This window comes from Ambystoma mexicanum, chromosome 4p, assembly GCF_040938575.1.
Source record: "Ambystoma mexicanum isolate Mex_15411 chromosome 4p, UKY_AmexF1_1, whole genome shotgun sequence".
Taxonomy (NCBI): Eukaryota; Metazoa; Chordata; class Amphibia; order Caudata; family Ambystomatidae; genus Ambystoma; species Ambystoma mexicanum.
In genome coordinates, this window is record NC_090927.1 from 1,093,560,007 (window position 1) to 1,093,583,237 (window position 23,231).

A 23,231-nucleotide genomic window follows, 5' to 3' on the forward strand; every position below is an offset into this window, starting at 1 on the left:
CAGCCCCATCCGAGTAAAAAAATAGTCCCTAGGTAAAATAGTCCCTTCCAAGCCTCGTTTGGCTTGGAGCTCTTGCAGCATGGTCTGCATCAGGTAAGTTTGCAGCATGGTCTGCATCAGGTAAGTTTTAATCTATGAGCCTGGTGCCTATGGCGCCAGGACTGACTCTCCATATGAGCCTGGCGCCATAGGCGCCAGGACTGCACCTAAATAGCCCAAGCGGGGGTTGATGGACTTGCTTGGGGTAACTTGATGCTTGCTTCCGGGGTTGCTGGACTTGGTCTGGGTCCCCGGGGGTAGGCATCATGACAGCACTCCCCCCCAAGGCCCCTCCCAAAGTCATTTTTCCCTGTGGTTTCGGTTTGTCTGGGAAATTCTCGGTGGAATTCTTTCACCAATCGGGGTGCATGAACATGGTCACTAGGTTCCCATGACCTTTCCTGTGCTCCGTAACCTTTCCAGTCGATTAAATAAAAAAGTTTTGACTTTATCAGCTTGGAGTCCAGGATGTTTTTAACTTCAAATTTGGGTTCTCCGTCTACAAGGATGGGGTCTGGTGGCTTGGTTAGTCTTGTCCCTGATTGTACTGGCTTCAAAAGTGACACATGAAAGCCGGGATGAATTCATATATTAGCAGGTAAATCCAACTTGACAGCCACCGGGTTGTTAATGGCCTTAATAGAGTAAGGTCCCAAATATCTGGGGTTAAAGGTCTGTGTTCCCTTTAGAGGTATATGTTTTGTGGCTAACCATACTTGGTCCCCTATTTGGTATTGTGGAGAATCACTTCTATGCCGATCAGCATCTTTCTTGTATTTTTCTTTCGCCTGTTTTAAATGTGTACTTGCTTCCTTAAAGGCTTGTGTAATCGTAGCGTGCAGATGGTCAACTGCGGGCATTTCTAAGTCTTGGGGGGAGTCAAGGTCTGAGGTTCGAGGATGGTGCCCATATAAGGTATAAAAGGGGCTTTTTCCAGTTCCAGAGTGTACTGAATTATTGTGTTCATATTCGGCGATCCAAAGAATGTCTTTCCAATTACTCTCCGTCTGATGTAACATACAACGCAGGTATTGTTCGAGAGTCTGGTTGGTCCTCTCCGTTTGAACATTGGTCTGGGGGTGGTGACAGGTTGATAACCTCACATCGATTTGCACCAATTGACAGCATTTTTTCCAAAAATGTGAAAGGAATTGACTGCCCCGGTCAGAGACCAACACGGACAGAAATCCATGTATGCGAACAATGTTTTCGAGGAATTCTTTGGCCAGGATTGAGACTGAAGGTAGTTTTTTTAAAGGAATAAAGTGGGCTATCTTGGAAAAAGATCCACAATAACTAGAATGGTGTTAAACCCATTACAAGGAGGTAGATCGGTAATAAAGTCAAACGATAAGGTGTGCCATGGTGTAGGCGGAATGTCTAATGGTTGTAAGAGTCCAGCTGGTTTTTTCTTTTGACTTTTGTTTTGGGCGCAAATGCTACAAGACATCACATATGATTTGATATCCTTTCGCCAGGTGGGCCACCAGAATTGTCTTTTAATTTTAGCTTCAGTTTTTGCAGAGTAGTCCGGGCCTTTCTTTACCCAGTCCTGCAGGGCTGTAGGATCAAAGAGTTGCTGGATCTTTACCTGAATGTCCTCTAGTGTCTGTAGAGTAGTCATGCCAAGAATCCTTTGTTCGGAAATTTTAGGTACTGGTTCTGGGTTCACTTCTGCCTCTCCCATCCCTATTCGGGATAAGGCGTCTGCTTTACCATTCTTACAACCTGGTCGATAGGTTATCACGAAATCGAACTCAGCAAAGAACAATTCCCATCGGAGTTGACGTGACGATTGGGCCTTGGCTGTTTTTAAATACTGTAAGTTCTGGTGATCGATGATCACAGTAATGGTATGCCTGGCACCGAGAAGATAGTGCCGCCTAGCCCTGAAGGCGGATTTAATGGCTAATAACTCCTTGTCGGTAACCACATAGTTTAACTGGGGTGCCGGGAACTTTCTGGACCAAAATGCTACTGGGTGAAGCTGGCCAGTTTCAGGGTCCTTTTGAGATAGGACAGCTCCCATGGCTAGACTGGATGCATCAGTTTCCACTATGTATGGAAGTTCAGGGCGCGGGTGCTTTAACACAGGTGCAGACGTGAATTTCACTTTCAGCTCTTGGAAGGCTTCTTCAGTCCACATAAAGCGTTTATTTTTTCGCAAGAGTGCTGTGATGGGATGTACGACATGTGGAAAATCTGGGATGAATCTGCAGTAGAAATTAGCAAAGCCGAGCATGCTTGTACTCCTTTCACTGAACTTGGTGATGGCCACTTAAGGATTGCGTCCACCTTTCGTGAGTCCATTCGGACTCCCTTTGGGGTCAGGATAAACCCAAGGAATTCAACTTCTGTGGCATGAAAAACGCATTTTTCTAGTTTTGCATATAGTTTGTGCTGGCGCAATTTCTCAAGGACTGCTCGGACGTGCTTCACATGGCCAGATACTGAAGAGGAGTATACTAGAATATCATCGATATACACGACAACACAAACGTCAATGAGTTCACGAAGGACATTGTTCATGAAGTATTGGAAGGCTGCTGGTGCATTGCACAACCCGAAAGGCATCACCTGGTATTCGAATAACCCATACTTAGTGCAGAAAGCAGTCTTCCTTTCGTCGCCCTCTTTTACACGTACCAGGTGGTATGCCCCCCGGAGATCTAATTTAGTGTATATACAAGCGTCCTTCACTTGGTCTAGTAGTTCAGGGATCAGAGGCAACGGGTATCGGTTCTTAACAGTTATCTGGTTCAATGCGTGGTAGTCTATGCACGTTCTGAGGTCACCTTCCTTTTTGGGTACAAAGAACAAAGCTGAAGATGCAGGGGACTTGGATGGGCGAATAAAGCCAGTGGCAAGGTACTGGTCTAAGTATTGTCGTAGGTGAAGGTTCTCAGGTTCCGTAAGGGCATAGATCCTGCTACGAGGGGGTTGTGCACCGGGTATGAGATCGATTTGACAATCGTATGATCTGTGAGGAGGTAAGGTGCTTGCCTGTTCCTTTTGGAAGACATCCTGGAATTCTTGGTATTCTGGAGGTAGTTGCATGACTGCTGTGGTTACTGTTGCCAGGCCTGCGTTCTGATTTTGCTTTGGGTAACAGGTTTGTGCACAATCCGGGAAGGTTATTCTCTTCTCTCGCCATCAATACAAGGATTATGTGTTTCTAACCAAGGTATCCCCAGTATTATTTGGAACTGTGGGGCTTTGATTAGATCAAACACAATAGTCTCTCGATGCCCATCCTGACCCAACAGTGTCATCTCTGTGGTGGAATAAGTTACAGGCCCACAGGCAATTTCAGTTCCATCGACTGTGGTGATGACATCTGAGGTGGTTTTTCGGCAGAGAGGTAGATTCATCCTGGAAGCCAATTCATAGTCCACATAGTTTCCTATGGCCCCGCTGTCAATGTATGCCCTTAATGCGTGCATACGCGATGGCTGCCCTGGATCTACGAGGACCATTGGTATGATGAAATGCGAGGTCTGAGTCTCCTTCTTCAAGCCCGGCAAGCGGACCTCTACGCTTGTCGGGCGTGGTCGTTTCCCGAGTCTGACTCCATATGGCTTTTATCAGCAGCTCCTACCACCTTCTTGGGTGGTTTACAGGGCAATCCCGTAGAAAATGTCCAGAAGTTCCACAATATAGACACAATTGCATTTGCCGTCTCCTTTCTCTTTCCTTCTGGGTTAAGGGTCCTTTAACCCCTCCGATTTGCATGGGTTCTGAAGCATCTGTTCCTTTGGGGTTAGCGTGGGTTTTGACCAACACCCGATTCTAAAACTTGGCTCGATCTGCCTTTCTGTTCTGAAGTCTGTGATCTAACTGGACCGCTAAGTCTATATACTCAGCGCAGTCTTGAGGTGGGTTCACGACTTGAGCCAAGACATCCTTGAGTTCTCCTCAAAGCCCTCGATGAAATAATGTGATTCGTTTTACCTCAGGCCATCCAGTTTCCACTATTAACCTATTAAAGGTTGCGATGTAGGATAGAAGGTCCTGGTTACCCTGTCGTAGGGACAAAAGTTCATTATCCAGGGCCTGTCCTTGGGAGTGCCGGGCAAATAGTCTTTCCATGCTAGTTTGAAAGCCCTGAAAATCCCAAAGAATTTGGTCATCCTGAGTAACTAGTGGAATTGACCAATCAGCTGCGCTGCCGCTGAGATATGACCATACAAAGGCTACCTTGGCTTGATCGTTTGGGAAGGTTCCAGGTCTGCATAAAAAGTGCAAGCGGCATTGGTTCATAAACACGCCGAACCTTTTGGGATCTCCGGCAAAGCGTTCGGGTGGGGCTAATGGAATATGTCCTGGTAGGTTTATTTGCACAGGGTTACTTGATAACACAGGAGCTGGATTTCCCCCGGAACCAGGTAGGGGTGCTTTTCCAGTCTGGCTTTGCAATAGTTCCATAGCAGGATCATCAGATCGCTCCTTTGACAAAATCAGTTCTCTCCTAAGAGCATTGGTTTCTTCACGGGCGGAATGCACTTCAGCCCTCAGTTTCCCTAGTAATTGGGCCAATGGGTCAGTCTCTGAGGTATCCATAACGCCCGGGTGGGAATTTGTGGGTAGGCTTCGCGTTCTGTTATGCTCACCTGGCTCCCACAGAGACGTCGATCTGGACTGGACTGCTGCAGTCTCCACCAATGTGACGCGTAGGGCCGAGATGACGGACTGGACTGGCGCACATAGCTTTGTTTGCTTGGCCCGTAGGAATATTCTTCTGATGATTTGAAAAGATGAGCTCTCCATCCTGCATTGAGCGCAGGGGCACGTAGATAACCAGTTGCTTCACTGGCTCGAAGGAATTGGTGAGTTCCAGAACAATATTGACTCCGATATTCCCGGCAAGACGCCGAAAGTATGTAGTTCGTAAGAGTTCAAATGCCTGACTTTCACTCTTGTCCGATTCCTTGCAGGTTGCAGCTTGACCCTACTCAAGAGTTCCTCGTGGCAACCGGTAATGTTCTGGTAAGGATTTGTATTATCCAACACAGTTCGATAAAATAATGTCCATATGTAACCTGTTGCTTTCTCCCTTATTCAGGCGCTGAGAGAAAGTATGAGGTCTCGGGGAATAATGCCTCCAGCGGTAAAATCAGGTAAGTCTTTTGTGGTGAGGAGGGTTCCCCTTGTTAGTCCCTTGTTTCACCTTGCTGTCCTTTTGTTTCCCCTTAGGGGCCGGGGTTCGGCTAGGATGCAGTGGAAGCTGCGCCGACCCGTAAAGAAGAATAGTACCCCCGGTGGTAAAATCAGGTAAGTCTATGGGGGTTATTCCTCTGTGTATTCCCTTGGCTCACCTTGCTGTTCTTGTCTTCTCCTTAGGTGCCGGAGTGCGGCGGTAACATGCAGGCGGATGCGGTGAAATGTGAAGATGCTGCCAAGGCCGGTGAGTTCAGCGCGGCGCTGCAGCAGGCGAGGCGCCGTGCATAAAATAACTTCTTTCTTCCAGCTCGAAGGCGCGATGGATCGGGAATTCAGGTAAGGATCAAAGGTATTTCTCTTGTTCTAACCTTTTCTCCTTCTTTTTCCCTTTTTCTAGGAGCTCCAAACTCGAGGCGGGCGTGGCAGAGACTGGATGCAGACTTGCAGGCACGGTGAGCGTTATGCTGCTGGATGCAGAATAACGCGAAGCGTGTGCTGCTCTTCGGGCGTTGTTTAAATAGCCTCCAAAGTAGTCCCAGGTATGTATTCCTCCCCAGCCCCACCCGAGTAAAAAAATAGTCCCTAGGTAAAATAGTCCCTTCCAAGTCTCGTTTGGCTTGGAACTCTTGCAGCATGGTCTGCATCAGGTAAGTTTGCAACATGGTCTTCATCAGGTAAGTTTTAATCTATGAGCCTGGCGCCTTTGGTGCCAGAACTGACTCTCCATATGAGCCTGGCGCCATAGGCGCCAGGACTGCACCCAAATAGACCCTAGCGGGGGTTGTTGGGCTTGCTTGGGGTAACTTGATGCCTGCTTCCGGGGTTGCTGGACTTGGTCTGGGTCCCCGGGGGTAGGCATCATGACAGTTACATTCTCTTCATTCTGCTAGGGAGACTCTTCCTCTCTGTGTTTCTGAATAAGTATAAACTTGTGACTACTAGCAAAGGTAGTGTTTCATTGAGCGTAAATGAGCAGACATTCTTTGACACATGCACATGTTTTCTGAGAGACTGTGTAAGTAAACCTTTGTGTGAGCGCTACACAGTTTCATGAGAAAATGCGAAGGAACCGCAGCGCAGACATACATTTGAAACTGACACGCCTCATGAGCGCATGTTTAAACTCATCCTCGGAGAGCAGCATCACCGCTCCAGAACAGTGCAGGATCGCTTTGCTCGTTTCTCCAAGCAGCATTGGCAACTATACTCAGCTGCTTAATATATCAACTAGACTGACCACCTTAACAGGGGTTTCTGATCCTAAACTACGTTTGAAACTCCTGTGGATCTTTAAAACCCTTCTGATGAGCCAATCAAGCTCGAGTGGTGAAACAGGCGTAGAGGGGAGAACAAGACACTTTGAAGAAGACTTATTTAATGTACTTCTGATAAGAAGAAAAACCTCATGGGACACTAAAAGAAAGACAAATCTACTATGTCATTCAATGGGACATCAATTATCTACTCACAAGAATAAACATTCTATTTTTTTTAGGAAGAATTATCCCGAATTGGACATACCATTCAGCTGTCCTCATTAGGACTATCAATCACAAGGATAACCATTCTATTTTTTTAGGAAGAATTATCTCGAATTGGACATACCATTGAGCTGTCCTTATTAGGACTATCAATTGGACAATCAGAAATAAGAACCTTGACACAAATTTAGAATCATGGTTTTTCTTACAAACCTCTATTAGAGCAACATGCTTTAGAACAAATTGTTGTCACTATCATTTCTTATAGTAAGAGCCATACAACCTACACTAACCATTACATGTGCTCGCGCAAGGTTGGACCCTTTCCTTTTTCAGTGTAGTGTGACACCTAGTAAAGAGCAGTGTCTTCCTTCAGACAAGCGCTGTGCAGGGCCTGGTGAAGAGTAGCGTCTTCACAGACTTTGCGCATGCACTCATGGGGTAGTGCCTCTGTAGTTCCGTTCGTGCTCAGACAAAAGTGAAAATTCTTTGGGAAGAACGGAACAACCCTTTCAGCTCACTCTTCTCAGAGCTAAATATTTATAAATCATCGTTCAGTTTGGAGTTTGAAGGAGTCCGCTCAAAATCCCAGAATGTTTTCCCTTGAACTTAGATATGAAAAGTAGTTTACAAGAAACTTCAAAGACATTCAGTTAGCAATGGACCAGAAAAATGAAAGCAAAGGTTACAAAAGAATGATAGTAACAATTGTTGAATCTGTTCAGTAAATAAAATGCATTCATATTTTCTCTGAGAAGTTCAGGAACTCCTTGCAAGTTACAGGTTAAGCCAAGTCAAGCCAGAAGACAATCTTCCGGGAGGTTCTTAATTGCAAACTCTCAGAGACTGTGAAAGGTCATCGCTACCAATCAGAATGAATTGCTATTTGAGGAGGAGCACAGGTACTGATTTGGATTTGGGATTGTGTAAGGTGGGTCTGAGTGTACAAGTAAATTTTAACATTGCTTATGTTTTCTCACCCTCTGCAGATATCCATCTAGACAGACGACAGGAATCTTTTGTTTAATATTTTCTCCACTTCCTCTTTCCCTTGGAGATGTTTCTATTTCAGCTGTTCAAATATCTACTTGTTGATCAAACATTTTAAAGGGTAAGTGGGGTTCAGCAGCTCCCACGGACAAGAACTAGCTGGTGGTGCTAATGAAATCTGAGGTCAGTTTGAGTTTTTCTAGTAGTGCTAAATCTGAAGTATCCAGTTCTTTTAACCTTATTTTACTTTTTTCTTTCCTTGTGTCTTTTCTCTCAGTCTTTTCCCTTCCTCTAGTTCACGTGAAATGGTATTCCCATTGCTTGAATTGATCCCATGTTTACTGTCAAGTTGTGCATATTGTTTTGAAGTTTGTTTTAGTTTTTGGTGTTCATCATTTATGTTATAAATCAATAATTTATACAGCCCTGAAGAGCACCGCATAAGGTCGAAACACATGTTGGCTATACACAGAATCCTTGTTCGCCAAATAAACAAAGAATCAAGAAAGATATTGTTACTTTGATTTGTTTGATGCCAGTTGACTTATAATAACAACTATTGTGTCTAAGGTCAGTGGATTGAGCTCAATTGGGTCTGCACTATCCCTTTTTTTGTGAATCAATTTTCTTGTGACTTTGGGCTACGGTCACACTTCTGTCCAGATCAGTGCTGCTCACCACTTGTGATAATTTATTGTAAGGCAGATCAGCTTGAACCTAATGGAATAGCTCTTTTCTCACTATTGTGACATAACCAAAAAACACCTACAGACTATGTTTCCCTCCTCATATGTCATTCCTCCCCATTTGAAGCCCAATGCAATAGTTTCTGCTTATAGGTGTCGCACGCAACACCTAATAGCCCAAACTAAAAAGCATTCACTTCAAGAGGATCTGCATCGCTCACTTCTCCTACTATGGCCACGGAGAAGTACAGAAGAAGAATATCTAGGCTTCAAAGGAGGTGCCTTCTAAACCACAGGAAGTAGCAGGAACCTGCAGGCATTGCTCTGACTAATTCTTCAGAAATGGGACTACCTGGACTGGAACGTGTACTAGTGAAACTGATAAGACAATTTTTACAGCAATAAGGTTAATGAGGCAAGGGGAAAAGGAATGACAGTTTTATTCCCAGCAAATGAACTAGCAAACGTTTATCTAAAGAGGCTTTTTGCAAGTGTAGAGGAGCAGCCGAGTGCCTCTTCAGGAAGTCCCACACGCCTCCCACCTGTATGTTGGAGTCCGTAGATCATGCCATGCTTGAGACCAGCAGTTGTGACCATTCCGCTGAGAATATTCGAAAGAAGATACCCTCTGAGAAAACACTATCAGATGTACTCCCGAAGAAATTACAGTCTAACGGTGGAAATCCCCAAAGGAATATGAAAAAGAGCAAGAAATGGAGCTGGTGACGTCACAAGAAGCGAGAGTGACGCTCAGACAAGAATGGTTGAAGAAGATGCATGACACTTATAGAAACTGATGACAAAATAAAGAATCAAGTAAACTTTCATATGCGAAGAGAAGATTGCATGTGTGAAGAGCACTGCAGAAAATGCAAGCCTTTTAATAACTATACAGATGCAGCTAAATAAGTAGACTAAGTGATCATAGAAGCTGGCTGTACGAATAAATAGACTGCTGGCGGAGCCGCCATTGTATAGAAACTGGACATCGGTTTCATGAATTTAGTAAGTTCCGACCCATGGACAAGAAGGACTGAGAGCTGTGTCGCAGTAAGAATTAGCTGAGATTGTGAAAGTGAGTGGCGAAGCTGTCTGGCCTGGTGTCAAGGCTGAAGGCAGCGAAGACTGGTTATCTACTCTTGAAGGCGGGAGACGTGCGTAGCTGAATCATTCCTTGTTAAGGTGCAAAGAAAGAACACCATTTGTGCCAAGTTTTATTCTTTTAAGACAATTAAATACAGCAAAAAGGTCAAAATAGTGGTCTCTTGTCACGTGAGCTAAGGATGGAAATAGAGTTGGGCTTGGAGTTCTAGAACAAGCGATAGATAGTGCGTGCCCACACTCCCTTATATTCCCAGAGACAAGAATACACTGCAAGGCCAAGTTCAAAGACACCCTACATGGCAGAAGGCATGGATGATGACAGACATTGGGCTAATTGGGTGGCGGGGTAAAGTGGAGTCCACGTCTTGGCACCTGGGCACGAGCTTACATGGTGCTAAGTGAACCAAATGTTCCAGACATGGCACCAGCGTGCCAACCAATTATAGACGGCATATAATGAAGTGCCTTATAGTTTGGGAGCCAATGATATACCGTGTACTTAATAAAGTTGAGGATGACTTGCACTAAAAGTAGACACAAGATGTCCACCTGACAGGAGACCCAATCACAACCCAAACCCTTATAGAAAGTATACTTAGATGTTCCCCTTGAGCGTATCACATCCCTCATAGGTTTCTCGTATTTGCCAAGTAGTATGACTTCACGTATGATGAATTTTTACTATATAACGGTATTTTTTTAATGAAATGTAGGAGAGCTCGAGCGAATGTCTGTTGATGTCCATTGTAATTCCCTGTTTTAGACAATTGATATTAAAACAGAAAACGTTGCCATCTTCCTGAGTTAGTTCGATTATTTGGTGTCAGAGTTATTCTGCATCCCATCCATTGCATGCGCATGGCCATAAGGGCTCTAAGCTCACAAGGAAACAGACAACATTGCATCGTAACCCTGAATCCCAAATAACTCCTCCGCCACCACTCTGCCCTGCCTATGCCCCTCAAAAAGCTCAATCCTACTATCTTCGAGATTTCCTATTTAGGCCTTCTGGGATGCTCCTCCTGCCTCCCTACAACAAAGAAACGTATTGCATATTATAGTCGCGAGAGTCCGTTCTCCATTTACTCCATTCTTGGGAAACACATGATGATCTACTTCTGGGTGACAGTCCACAAATTGGCGGGCCGCTGGCCCTAACCCAGTAAACCCATGCACATCAAAAAGTTGTAAGCTCAGCAATTCTTAGGGCATGCATGCCCAGTCGCTCATGTTGTGTGCAAGCACTGCCTTTAGCCAAAAGGAACAAAATGAAAACCATCAACAGCGTCCGCTGTGATTTAAAGCAAAATAATAGACGCTATGGCTTGTAGCGTATAGTTGTGGCGAAGGTATCACAAGTGGAAGAGAAACGTCAGATGTAGAAAAAAATATGGACCCTCCCGCTCGGTTCATCACCCTCTCCACACCTGGTCATATCCCTACAATGATGTAATTCTGTTACATCCTAACTCGTGAGGCGTGGTTTCCACATTAACAACTTAACCCCCTGCCCTTAAGTTCTCATTCCCCTTCTATCTAGCCCCTGTGCTAACTGACCCCCTCTAAAATATCCTTTGACCTTACACAGTACATGCAAAATCCCTTCATATGTTCACCACAGGCCCAGCCAATAGCACACAAACATTATTTAGATTAGCTAATCTCTCTTCCCTATTACTATTACACTCCCCACATCAGCAGGCAAATTACCCACGGTGCACATAAGACTCCCAGATCTTGGGCTGTCTCTTCTAGTCCGAGTATCTATTATAGCTTTATAGACCTGCAGCGAGGGCCGTACAGGGCGTTATGGGCCCTGAAGATCGAGTTAATTCGCGAGGGCCTTTAACAAGGTATGAGGGACCATAATGCCCGGTATGGCCCGAGCTGCAGGTCTATAAAGCTATTAGAACACCCTCAGGGCCCGATGATTCTGAACTTGGCGCAGTGAATGTGCTAAAAAGCAGGATTCACTGCGCCAAATCAGTACGCCCAGGCGCCACCAGTATTTTTAAGTGGGCCTGGGCATCCTCGTAGTGCACCTTCAGGATTGCGCCTGTTTGTCATAACGGGCGCAATCTTGAAATCTCAGCAGCATTTTTGTAAAATATCGACATATTCGTTATTTTGCAAAAATGCTGTTGAGACCATTGGGTGTATATGAACACATTCATATAAACCAAAGTAAGCAGCTTCAACGTTGCAGAATACAACGTTGAAACTGCTTGCTTTGCAAACACCCGATTTGCGGGCTGTAATCCATCTGCGGGCTATATCAGTGCATTTAGCCCGCAGATTGACCAATCAGCTTCCCAGAAACACCACTAGGGTGTTCTATTTATTTATAAAATTGTTTTATAACACGCCTAATACAATACCTGAGTTTGGTTTCTGAGCGTGGATCCGGGATTCAAACGTATGTCGCTCTGTGTGGCCTTGCTTCCACGTCCAGCGTGCTGACCCTGTGCTATCCTGCGTACGCCCGCAGCACCTGGATACTTTTGACCTGCACCCTTCAACATTAAAGGTTTTCGGGTTTGCATCTCCTGCTATCCCACTAGCAAGACTTCACCTTTTCTTACAGTCATGTACAGCGAGGCACACAATAATTGCCAGAAGGGCGCTATGCAAGACCACTTATTACTGTTGTTATTTACAATGCTGAAAAGAAGCAAAAAAAAGTCGCAGCAAGTACTATATACAAAGAAGGCAATGTTTGAAAGCCCTACTCCGTTGAAAGTGAAGCTTCTAGGAGCCACAGCAGTCGCGCATCTGCCCACTTCCCCCTCAGGCACCAAAGCTTTGGAAAATGGGGCAGCTGTTGCGGTGGAGGAGGGATAGAGGGTCAATTGGCGGCCAACACAGATCAAATGGAATCCATGCAGCAAAGGAGGGCGGGCTGGCACTGGTAACTTCCTTTTTCTTTAAAGACACCCAGTACTGGGATGTTATGTAGTCCGTGAGTGATGGAAGTCTTCCTTAGTGTAAAACACGTATGCCCTCACAATTGGACCCATCGAAAAAAAGACTCGGCGAATGAACGTCGTATCAGTTGGCTAATTAAAAGTTTTGATGACAGACTTATCTCAGCGTGGTGGCTGCGCTGTTGTTTTCTGGCAGTGTTTCTTGGGGGTCTGTGCCCACTGCACAGGGAAGAGTGCGGAGTAGGTACTCGCTGCACAGGGAAGTGTGGGCACTATTACAGCCCGCTACAAAGAGTTCTTGAACCTGATTTACAAACATGTTTTCAATGGGATTTTCCCATGTTAAAACATGTTTGTAAATCAGGCACTTGTGTTTTAAACCCACGCGCTTCCTGTAAAGCGAGGTGGTCGTTCACATCTGCTATCCTGCCTATGGCCTCATGCTCTGTTTGTTGGTGTTTAAGCCCCTCTTACCCAACTAGTAGTGAGCTGCAGGAGACCAGTGAGGGGCAGCTGCCTGGCACACGCCCCCGCCCAGTCCCCGGCCCAGCCCCGTGCGCCCACAAGGCTCATGCCGGGGGAGGGGCGGGCAGGGCTCCTCTCCTTCCCTCAGTCAGTGTGGCTGCAGCGGCAGCGGCGACGGCACAGGGCGGGATGTTGGCCTCTACAGCTCTAGTGGAGCGACGGGCGCTGCCCCTCTTCTGCCTGACCGCACTGCTCTTGCGGGCCTCCCGGGGGTTGGCACCTCTCGGGCACGGCGCCACGCTGGACGCCCAGGGCCGCTTCCAGGTGCGCTGGGGCCGTGAGCCTGGCGGGCGCATCGCCTTCCTGCTGGAGGTGCAGACTCTGGGCTACGTGGGGTTCGGTCTCTCGCCCAATGGGGGCATGGCGTCCTCGGACATGGTGATCGGAGGGGTGAAGGAGGATGGACAGCCTTACCTGCAGGTGAGAGCGGGCCCAGCAGATGGGACAGAGTCTCATGGCGTGACAGATGGCGCCGGGCAGGGGGCATAGAGACCTAGAACCGAGGTCGCAGAACCCAAGGGGGCGCATTGGTGAAGGCGCTGAGCCCACAACACAGGGGTCTGACCTTTCCAAATGAGAACATGTGCAGGCCATGGTCAAAGATAAAACGAACTTAATAGTTAATGTGTATTGGCCATAACCGCCCTCCCCTGTCTTCAGAAGGTCGACTTTAAGGGAAACCCCGTCATTTTTTAAATTCACACCAATATATTGTCCTCAGTTATTGTTTGTGTTTTCTTCCACGTGTTCTATCCAACAGAGTTGTAGGCCAGTGGGTAAAGAAGTCCCTCGCAGAGCTCCCCCTCGGTGTCCCCAAAAGGCGGGCATGCGTGTGTCTTTCTCCTCAGGTGGAGGCGGCTCGGCTACAGCCCTATCCTGTCAGACACCTGCCCGCGCAGTTTCTCTCTTGCGCAGCCAGCGGTGACTACGCAGTTGGTTTGCGTTCGTTCGTTCATCCACTCACTCACTCGCCCATCCACTTTCCATTTTGCGCGCGACTATGGCATTCCTGTGGCGTTGAGTATGGCCCCACACGGTGCCCCTGCCCAGTCACCCATCCCCTGGTATCTCTCGTATTGCTATGTAATATGCAGCGACAGCATTCCTGGAGGAGCGGGGTGCCCGCGAGCACCAGTGAAACCTTCCAGGCAGCAGCCGCCGCCAGAACCCACGGGACTAAGTGCTGCAGCCAGCCGTGTGCTTTCCAGAGCGTGAACGCGGAGGCATCGTCGAGCCTGCTGGTCATTTTAGTGACACTTCGCTTCTTTGCAGATATCGAGCGCCATTCCTAAAGGCGGAGGGGCTGTCCCGAGGTCGCGCGCTATCCATTCTTCCAGCTCCCTGCTTTGAAGAGCGCGAGCTGTTTGAGTGAATTCTACCCCACCCTCCACACAGAGTTCCGGCCCGTAAAATGGGTGCAGAATTGTAGGTCCACAGGCACGCGTCCTACTAGAGGTACAGGGGCATCAACTGTGTACCAGGTGCCCAGTTGCAGAAATTCTGTGGAGTGAGAATGTGCAAACACTGCTTCACCAACCGTCGCCACCAGCTGTGACGTCATTTCAAGCCCCCCACCGCCCCAGCTAAAGACGCGGCCTGCGTTCGATGCGTCCGTTTTAAATTCTATCTTTGCGTGTTTTATATATCTAAATGTATGGTAAGTTAGGGAACGGGTTGCCAGTGCGACATGCGGTGACGTTGGTAGACATGTTCCTTTGTTTATTCATGTTAGTGTGATATGAGTGAGGGGATGTGCGGGGTGTTGAACACATGGTTTAGAATTACACAAGATGCCTGATTTACAAAAGCGTTTTCAATGGGACTTTCCCATTTAAAACATTGTACTGGGTATGTTTGTGATGTGCAGAGGTGACTGAAACACATTTATTTGTGTAACATTTGGAGCGCTTCCTGTACAAAGTGCTGCATATGCGTGCAGAAACATGCACACGTGATATCAACATAAAGCGCAAATAGTACGCCTGCCTGCTGTCTTTGCTGTTGTATCCTGCTGCAAGATTGACCGAACAGCGTGTCTTCAATATACATGATGTGTTTTATATATTGGTTTCCCTTTATCTTTCTGCATCTGTATTCTTACTTGACCGGTCACAAGCCTGATTGGGCACGGGTGTTGTTTATTTATTTATTTATTGCATTTATATAGCGGGCACAAGCCCTCCGGCATCAGTGCTCTTCCGCTTGACCATGTAGGTTAAAATATTTTTTATGTATTGTATTGCGTGTATGTACCATTCTGTCTTTTAGAAGAAAACAATGATCCAGCACCAAAGACAATACTGGTCATATGTACAGATCTCACAACTGTCATTCTTGCGTAGCAGTGGCCTGTGTTAATCTATACAATAATGCACATATTACATCCCAGCACAAACCGTCGGATTAGTGGCATTCAAATAGTTTTACATCAGCATTGCGTTTCTGACCTAAAGTCTCAACGCTGTTATTTTGCATTTGGAACAGGCTTTAAGAATGTAACAGCAAATTAAGTTTGGAAGTGAAATCTGCCCAACTGGTGTTACTCCTCCCCCGGCCCCCCCCACAAAGTTCTGCAAACTCTTCTATGGAATCCTTGCGGGATGATGTTGATGAATGGCACAGATTAATTGCACGTGTTGGATGTTGAGTGTAGTTTGCATACTGCGATGCAGAGATGACATGATACTGCTGTATGCTTGTGATTGATAGAGCTGCACAGTTCCTCGCTGTTCTATTATTTCACGTTAACGCTAAGCCAGATAGCCCTGCAGATGGTTTGGACCACAACTCCCCAGATTCTTCCCCACTGACTACAATGGCTCGGTATAGTGGGAGGTGAAGTCCAAAACACCTGAAGAGCCACATCACGAGTAACATATTGTAGCAGGAGGCTCGCACAATTAGCTAGGTCTGCCTCAGAGGTGCAGACAGTCTGCTGTTTGCAAGGTCATGCCCCTGTATTGCCTCCATCCTTTCAAGGCCTTCACATTGAGTAACCTTGACTTGAGGAATAATACTACCCAACATTATAGTGCTTAAAAGTGTGAGAACTGCTCCACTAAGTGCTATATAATCATGTGATATTCTAACAGAGTGTCATCTCTGAGGGCGGACCAGCCTGAGATTATTATTGATTGTATTGTATTAATAAAATAATGTGGTTAGCTCTGTCTCTGAAAGTGAGATCTACTAATCAGATCCCCCTCTAATAGAAAAGCCGACTCCACTCATGTGACTTTGCTGAGCCTGTCTACTGTCACCTCTCAGCTACTGCCTTGTGGTTTGGTAGCATGGCAGTCAGAGTGACAAGTGTGTTCCTGCCACCAATTGGTGGAGTCAAAAGTACAGCATGTCAGCATCAGCCTTTAACTGTGAGCAATCCTGAGCCTAAATTTAATTATATCATTGTGGGGCCCTGGATCTGGTGGCAGGTGACAAATCTAAAAATAAGCCATGTCTGATTATGGGGCAGTGATCTCTGGGGCGCCACAATTATAGTGGCTAAAATCTATCGATGATATTGCATCATCAGCTTGGTTACTTGTGACCTTCCTGGTCAGGCGCTCCTGTTCATTCATTGTCTGGGCCAGATTTTCATCCAAAACAAGCCATATGGGCTGGGTCGCAGCAAGAGCCTTTGTCTGTACTGAGAAAGCGTCCTCACCTCCCCAGGAGTGAAGAACTGCCACCAGGGGGCAGGGAAAGGTCCAGTGCATCAATGGCCAGGCTCTGGCAGGCAAAGGGAAGTCATACCAGAGTATTCCATATGAGATCATTTGATGTAGTAAACAGAGGAATGAGCGGAGTAGAGCAGTCCGGCGGAGGACTTTCCAGTTAAAGAGGGCTCCACTATCTTGCATTTTCCCAGGGCTCCCAAACGTCCTGCTCCCTTCCTTATTTCCTGCCAACAAAGCATTGTGAGGATAACATCCCTAGGTAAGAAGATTCTAAAACAGCAGCCAGGATTGGGCTCCTTACAGACGGCTAGAAGGGAACGTATCCGCTGTGGTATTTTGCCTATGGAAGTGGGAGCTAGACCCTCCCTCTAGCTGATTCATCTTTAAATACTTGCCATAGCAGGGTTCATTTGGAGCCTAGTTGGGAGTACAGTCTGCTCCAAAGTCTCATACCACACGGGTGAAGGCCAAGATCTTCAAGGAATAGGGCCGCTCTTCTCTCTTACCATCCCATGGGAATACTTGGGGTAATTGTAATTGGTTATTTATAACGCACTTAATACCCAGAGGTTTCTAAGTGCGGACCCAGGGACTGAACCTGTGTTGCGCCGCGTTTTCTTGCTACCAAGGCGAGCGTATTGCCCTTGAGCTATCCTCCCGAGAGCTAGCTGGACAAGTCCTACTGTAGCTGAGACCACTTTTACCACAGAAGTGGTTGGGAAGCGCAGAATCAAGGAGTTACCTTTTCGCTGTTAACCCTGGACAGCTCTCTAGCTCCCAGAAGTCAAGCAATACCAAAGGACAAACCAGCTCTTGCCTGCACTGCAGCATTTTCAAGCCGATCACCATTGAAGATGACATTTTGAGCCAGCTTTACTGATTTGAGATGCCAACTTGACCCAAAACAGCCTTGTTTTTGCATCTGAATTCAAGCCAATCACTGCTGCAGTGCTGCATCCCACCGTTGGACTGTCTCGAGCCAACTCGATCATCTCAATCTCCGCAATACAGTGGGACTCATTGGGCCTCATTACGAGTTTGGAGGTAGCCATGCCGTTTTTAGCGGCATGGCTACCCCCAAACTCGGGTCCGGGTCCCGCAAAAGGGGATTAACAGGGCCATTCCCACCTTGGAAGGCCTGGTAATTCCCTTTTTCCCTGGACCCGGTACGTCCCCATTCGAGCCCCCATAGGGCATAGGGCTCAATGGGAATGGGGAGGATGCTAGCAATAGGCCCATTAATGACGGGCCCGTTGTTAGCATCCTGTGCTGCTAGCGGGTCCCGCTCTGCACGTCCGGTCTGGCCAGGTGTACAGAGTGGGACCCGCTGCAGAACTCCTAATGTGGCGGCCCGGTATGAACGGTGCCGGTCCCTTACCGGCACAGTTCATACTGTGGCCGCCACAGTCGTAATGAGGCCCATTGACTCCAAAAACGTTTTGATGCTGAGTTGACCCATTTCAAGGACCTAGATGCCAGGCTTGAGGCTTTTGAGCCCCAAGAAGTAGCATTTAAAAGTATTTTAAGTGGTTCTGTCCTCATAGCCTTCCTTAAAGCGACCTAGTCACTTGTAGCACCCACTCTACCTTTTTAAAGAAATCTTCAATAACTAAAATTACTGCTAAAACTATTCCCTGTGCACCCTTATCTTCAAACCCGGAGTGCCCCTTTTATTCCTAAATCTGCATTCTCTATATTTTCCTCGACATGGGTGGTTAGCAGAATTTCTTGAATAGTTTGTATTCTTTTTTTTAAAGTACCCTCTTGTTATACAACCTTGGTTGGACATTCTGCTATGTTTGTACCATTGTAAAATACTTGTTTGGTCTATTTCTGTGCCAACTGACCCACTTCTTGAAGTGTGTAGCCTATGCTCGGCCTGCTCTACCCTCAGAGGCAAAGGAGGCATACCTGTCAAGCTGGGATGGATATATGTGAAAACATTGAATTTCGAAATGACTGTTATTTTTGTAATACCCCCACCATAACTATTTCCCTACCTCACCCCACCCATATTTTTTAAAAACATGTCCCCAAAGTTGGCTAAATGATTGCAAAACATATGCCGTCGATTCGAAATTCCATGTTTTCTTTGCAACTTTTTCTGCTGATACCGTCAGGCTCTGCCAGTTTCACCTTTGAGCTTGGGATCACTGCTGGTTTAGTAGTAGTGTGAGGATGAGTAGGAGTTTTTTTCACTACTCATCCCTGTAGGAGCCATTTTGTCCCAATATTGTTGTAACGTGGTGCATTTTTATGCTATCTTAATTTACTGTATTTAGGCAGTAATATTGTTCTTTGCAGGATGTACTGTCTAGTAACTGCTTCCTGTCCCTGTGATGAATCAACTTCCGGGGCACCGGTGGTCCTGGGGTGATATCCGTTTCTAAACCATCAATCAGCTCCACACCTCTAGAACACCCGAAGGGATACGAACACAAGTCAATTATAAACCTCCTTGTCCAATTTTGGTAACCTGGACAGAACGGCAAGCTTATCTCCGAAAGGTTATGGATTGTTGGTTATGGTTGCAACAAGCAAAACTACAATTATTATCCAATGAAAAGTTGTATACAAATATCTACTTTATTATTATCACGACAGGCAGTTCTTGCACACTACAAAATGCACTCTGGGTATTGACAAGAGGGTAGTTGGTATGGTAATTATTCGCAATAGTTCAAGTATACTTGGTTTCAACACAAAGGGAGCAATGGGTGGTAAAATGTCACTAGCGGCCATCGGAGAAGTATTGGGGACAGAACCACAATGTACTTTGTGATGTAGATGTTCTTGGTGCTCAACATGTTCAAGTCCGTTTCAGGGTGCTTTGCAGCTTCTGCGACAGAGTTCAAGACGGGAGACAGCTGCGGGTATAAGGCGAAGCTGGACGGAAGGCTGCAGGCTGGCCTATATGGCCTATATGGCAGCTCGGGGTCAGGAATCATTGTCTCAGTGCTAGTCGGCAGTTCTGAAGCACCGGTCGAGGCATCGCGGACAGCTGTAGCGACTGCGGCGTAACACCATTCAACATTGCTGTCGGTTGCAGCTCGAGGGGTTCGACTGGTTTAAAAATGTCCTTTAAGGCGTACGTCGGTAGATGCTTGTTGATGCACTTCTCCTAGCTTCTTCACTGGGCTTGTGTCGTCATTTAAGGTAGACTGTCCAAAGCTGAGGAGAGTGTTGCAGGCAGCTGCCTTGTCCTTGGTTTGGTTGAGAGACTCTCTGGCACTTCCCACCTAGGAAGCTTGCTGCATGGCCTAGCAGGGCACGCTGTGTGCTGGCTGGATACATGCTCTGGATCTGCTTGGAGGGTACCCTAGATTCGATATCTCCCTCTGTTCCTTGGGAGATGTTTAGGGGACGGATCTTGCTTCCCTTGTGGATGTCCTGGCCTTCCTTCACTGAAGATGTAAGGCAGACTGTACCTTCAGGGTCCAATGCTCAGTTCTTCTTGTTACTCCTTGCAAAGACTTCCGATGATCTGCCAAAAGAGGGGCTCAACCCTCTTTTAAAGCCAAATGGATCACAGTGATTGGTGTAGTCTACGCCTACCTTAAAGAACCAATCCTTTGTCCCCGCCAACAATCTCCTACATGCATGAGATCATAACCAGAGAAGCTAAAGAAGTGAAAACATGTAATACTAAGTCCCACCAATCTTTCTGTCTGTTGTGGATCAAACAGTCTCTTTAGTTAATGGAGCTCTTTGTGGTTCCTGATTAAAGTGGCAGGTCTCCCTTGAAGCTGCGGCGGGACCGGACTTTCTGTCGCTGTCAGTCCACAGACTTGTACCTTCTGAATGGGGTCCTCCTCCGGGGATGACTACTGTAAACATGCAGTCCCAGATATGCCGTTCCCGTGTCAATCGATACTGAAGGCGGGAGCTAGCATTAGGTTTACGCAGTGCATATGAAAGGGTGTTTGGGGTTTCCTGTCTCCTTTGTTAGCCTCTGCAGCAAGGCCTCCATGTGGACCTGTTTGCAGTACACTCTATTTGTACGTTAATTATATGAATCGCTGCCATAATTTATAGAGCTAAACAAAAGGACAGGGTGGATCCATGGAGTTTTGTTAGTTAATTAGGCTGGCCATAGCAGGAGGAAGGAAGGTTTTGCCCTCCCCTTCTGAGATGACATGGTGTATTCGAGGCTGTCATTTCCCGACTAAATATGACAGGGGGGACTGCGTCTGTGTGCTGTGTCCACCTAGCACCACACATTTGTGGTTGATCTACCATCATTCAATTTAATTTCATATTTTTAAAAAAGCACAGGCTAGCGCACACCTACCGTGCAGATGGTCGAATTCCTCACAGTCCCAAGGTAATGGTGGTCAGTTACCCAGGTGGTACAGCCCACCGAGAGGGGCCATATTGCTAAAGTCAATAGTTGCATGTGCCATTATACCAAGAAAAAAATGGAAAAAAATAAACAAAAAACAAAGGGGGAAAGTGCGCGCAAGCCACACTCTCCGTCCAGTGCGAACGTCACAAGCATTTCAGAAGTGTGGCGCAGTGCTGGAAAAACGTGCTGCACACAGTGGGGAACAGCACGGCAGCAGACAAGTGTGGAGCCCCTGGAGTAAGTGGAGGGGGGGGACCTGGGCGGGTGTGGAGATCTTAGCAGGCAGGCCTACGGACTCGCAGGTGGCAGGTGAACGGGACATGCAGGGCAACGAGAGATGAGTTGCACCAGTGTGCTGCCTCAGAACGCTGGTGGCACATCTGCAAATAGTGCCTATATCCCAAGCCAGTTGATTGGCCCCGCCACCTGCTCAGCCTGCTGATCTAAGCTATGCTTTCATCAATGCCATGTTGTATCCTGTTTTTCTGCTTTGCAGTAATGTTGTACGCTGCAGCGTGATGCCATTCTGTGATGTATTATGTTACTATTTATTTTCGTTCTTTCTTTCTCTTCGCCATGCACCTTTGCGCCTCTGCACGTACCATTAGCCCGAGGGGGAAACTTTTCTCCAGTACAAAAGCATTCTTTCAATTCAGTTTTGCGCCCGCGAAATGTTTGCCCTTGTTCAAGTCCTTGGCCCTAGTGCCAGCAGGCACTAAAAGAATATGTTTTCTTTGGACGAGGGCGATGATTTCGCAAGTGATACTTGCGCTGTTCCAAAGTTCCTGTGATGTGGCACAAGGGTTCCAATGTGGCCCGTTCCTGATGGTGATAGAAGTCGTGCAGGGTTAAAGGATAGGAGTTGTCTCTTCAGGGCTCTGACCAGAGGCTTAGTCAGGACGGCCACTTCCCCTAGACAGTCAGGGCCCTTTCTCGCATATCCTGGTGTAGGGGGCTGGAGTTCCGAATTCTGCTTCGCATGCGGTTTTTCTTTCCTAAAGTCTATGACTCAGCATTTTTGGTTTCTTTTTCCTGTCACATTTTTTGGGACGGTGATCGTTGCGCAGTCAGATAACAGCGCCCGCAAGCTTGGATAGAGGAGCCTCGCCCTCTTTACTCGTCTCCACTGTTGCTTTGTCCTTCCCACACACCACGCACAGCTGAGTTCACTTTGAAGACCCATCACTTATGTACATTGGAAGGTGCCTGAACATGTTCATGATCTCTGCCAGGCGGGCACAGCGGTGTTCTTCAATTCAACCAGCATTTCTGCAGATCATGCCAGCCTGACGATAGCTCAGTGGGCTGAGCACCTGCTCTGACCACTGCATGTCACAGGGCTGACTCAGTCTGTCATCCTTCTGTGAGCCAATACATCAATGCCCTTGAGTCATGCTATAATAACATCCGGCATTCAAGCAACTAGAGACAAGTTAGTTTGGTGCACTGTACAATACGCATCGCTTTCATTATAACACCAGGCGTAACATGACATAAGCACACGTATTACAACATAATACCCTTGCAACACTCTAGTTGCGAAATCACAATTTCCTGTTTATAGACCACAAACCTCCAACTGAGATCTCAATGGACACCTCCATCAAGCAAATCCCATGGTAGAGACGCCGGCTGTTGCTCATTGTGTCCCACCCTCCACACAGAGGACACGCGCCCAGGTGCATTCACTCACAGACAGCCGGGCTTTCCATGAGCAAAACCCCCTCACGTTTAATACTTCAAGCCAACGTCTGGAAGCTTCGCACGGACACGGCTCTTTTTTCATTATGGAGTTAAATGGGAAAACATACCTCCCATATGATATTATATATAGGATAACATACCCCCCTATGGACATTGATTAGAATATTGCGAGTCACTGAGGAGTTTCATTATCATAATAGCCGAAGGCCGAGCTCCTTTATAAGGCCCTGTAACTCTGAGGTCACATACAATATCATTATCTACACACCGTACGGGGCATTTTATTCTTTAAAATACATGGCCACAGGCTATCATCCCCTCGAATACCTGACCTCTTGCTTAAAGTAATGAAAGAGATCACGCAGTTGCTGCTAAGTATAATTATGTTGAATCCGTTTGGAATACAAAGAAAACTAACATGCAGCTTCTGAAGTGTTGCGAAAAATTGTTTAAGCAGTTTAATAAAATGCATCTAAAAACGTTTTGTGCTTCAATAATAAGTAATCACATGTAGACAGATTCTTGCTCTCATGTGTCAAACTCCTGCAGTGCACACAATAAATGCACCACCATAAAGAGTTCCTTATCAATGAGTC

The 23,231-nt window shown here is 46.7% G+C and overlaps 1 protein-coding gene across 1 annotated transcript in view; it reads left to right on the forward strand.

The window, feature by feature from the left end:
- Nucleotides 1–12,956: 12,956 nt before the first annotated feature.
- MOXD1 (monooxygenase DBH like 1) overlaps nucleotides 12,957–23,231 on the forward strand; it is a 713,108-nt gene continuing 702,833 nt past the window's right edge. The window contains exon 1 of the mRNA XM_069606682.1: nucleotides 12,957–13,329. Coding sequence (XP_069462783.1) covers nucleotides 13,039–13,329 — 291 coding nt within the window. The 5' untranslated portion in view covers nucleotides 12,957–13,038. The remainder of the gene's footprint in view (nucleotides 13,330–23,231) is intronic.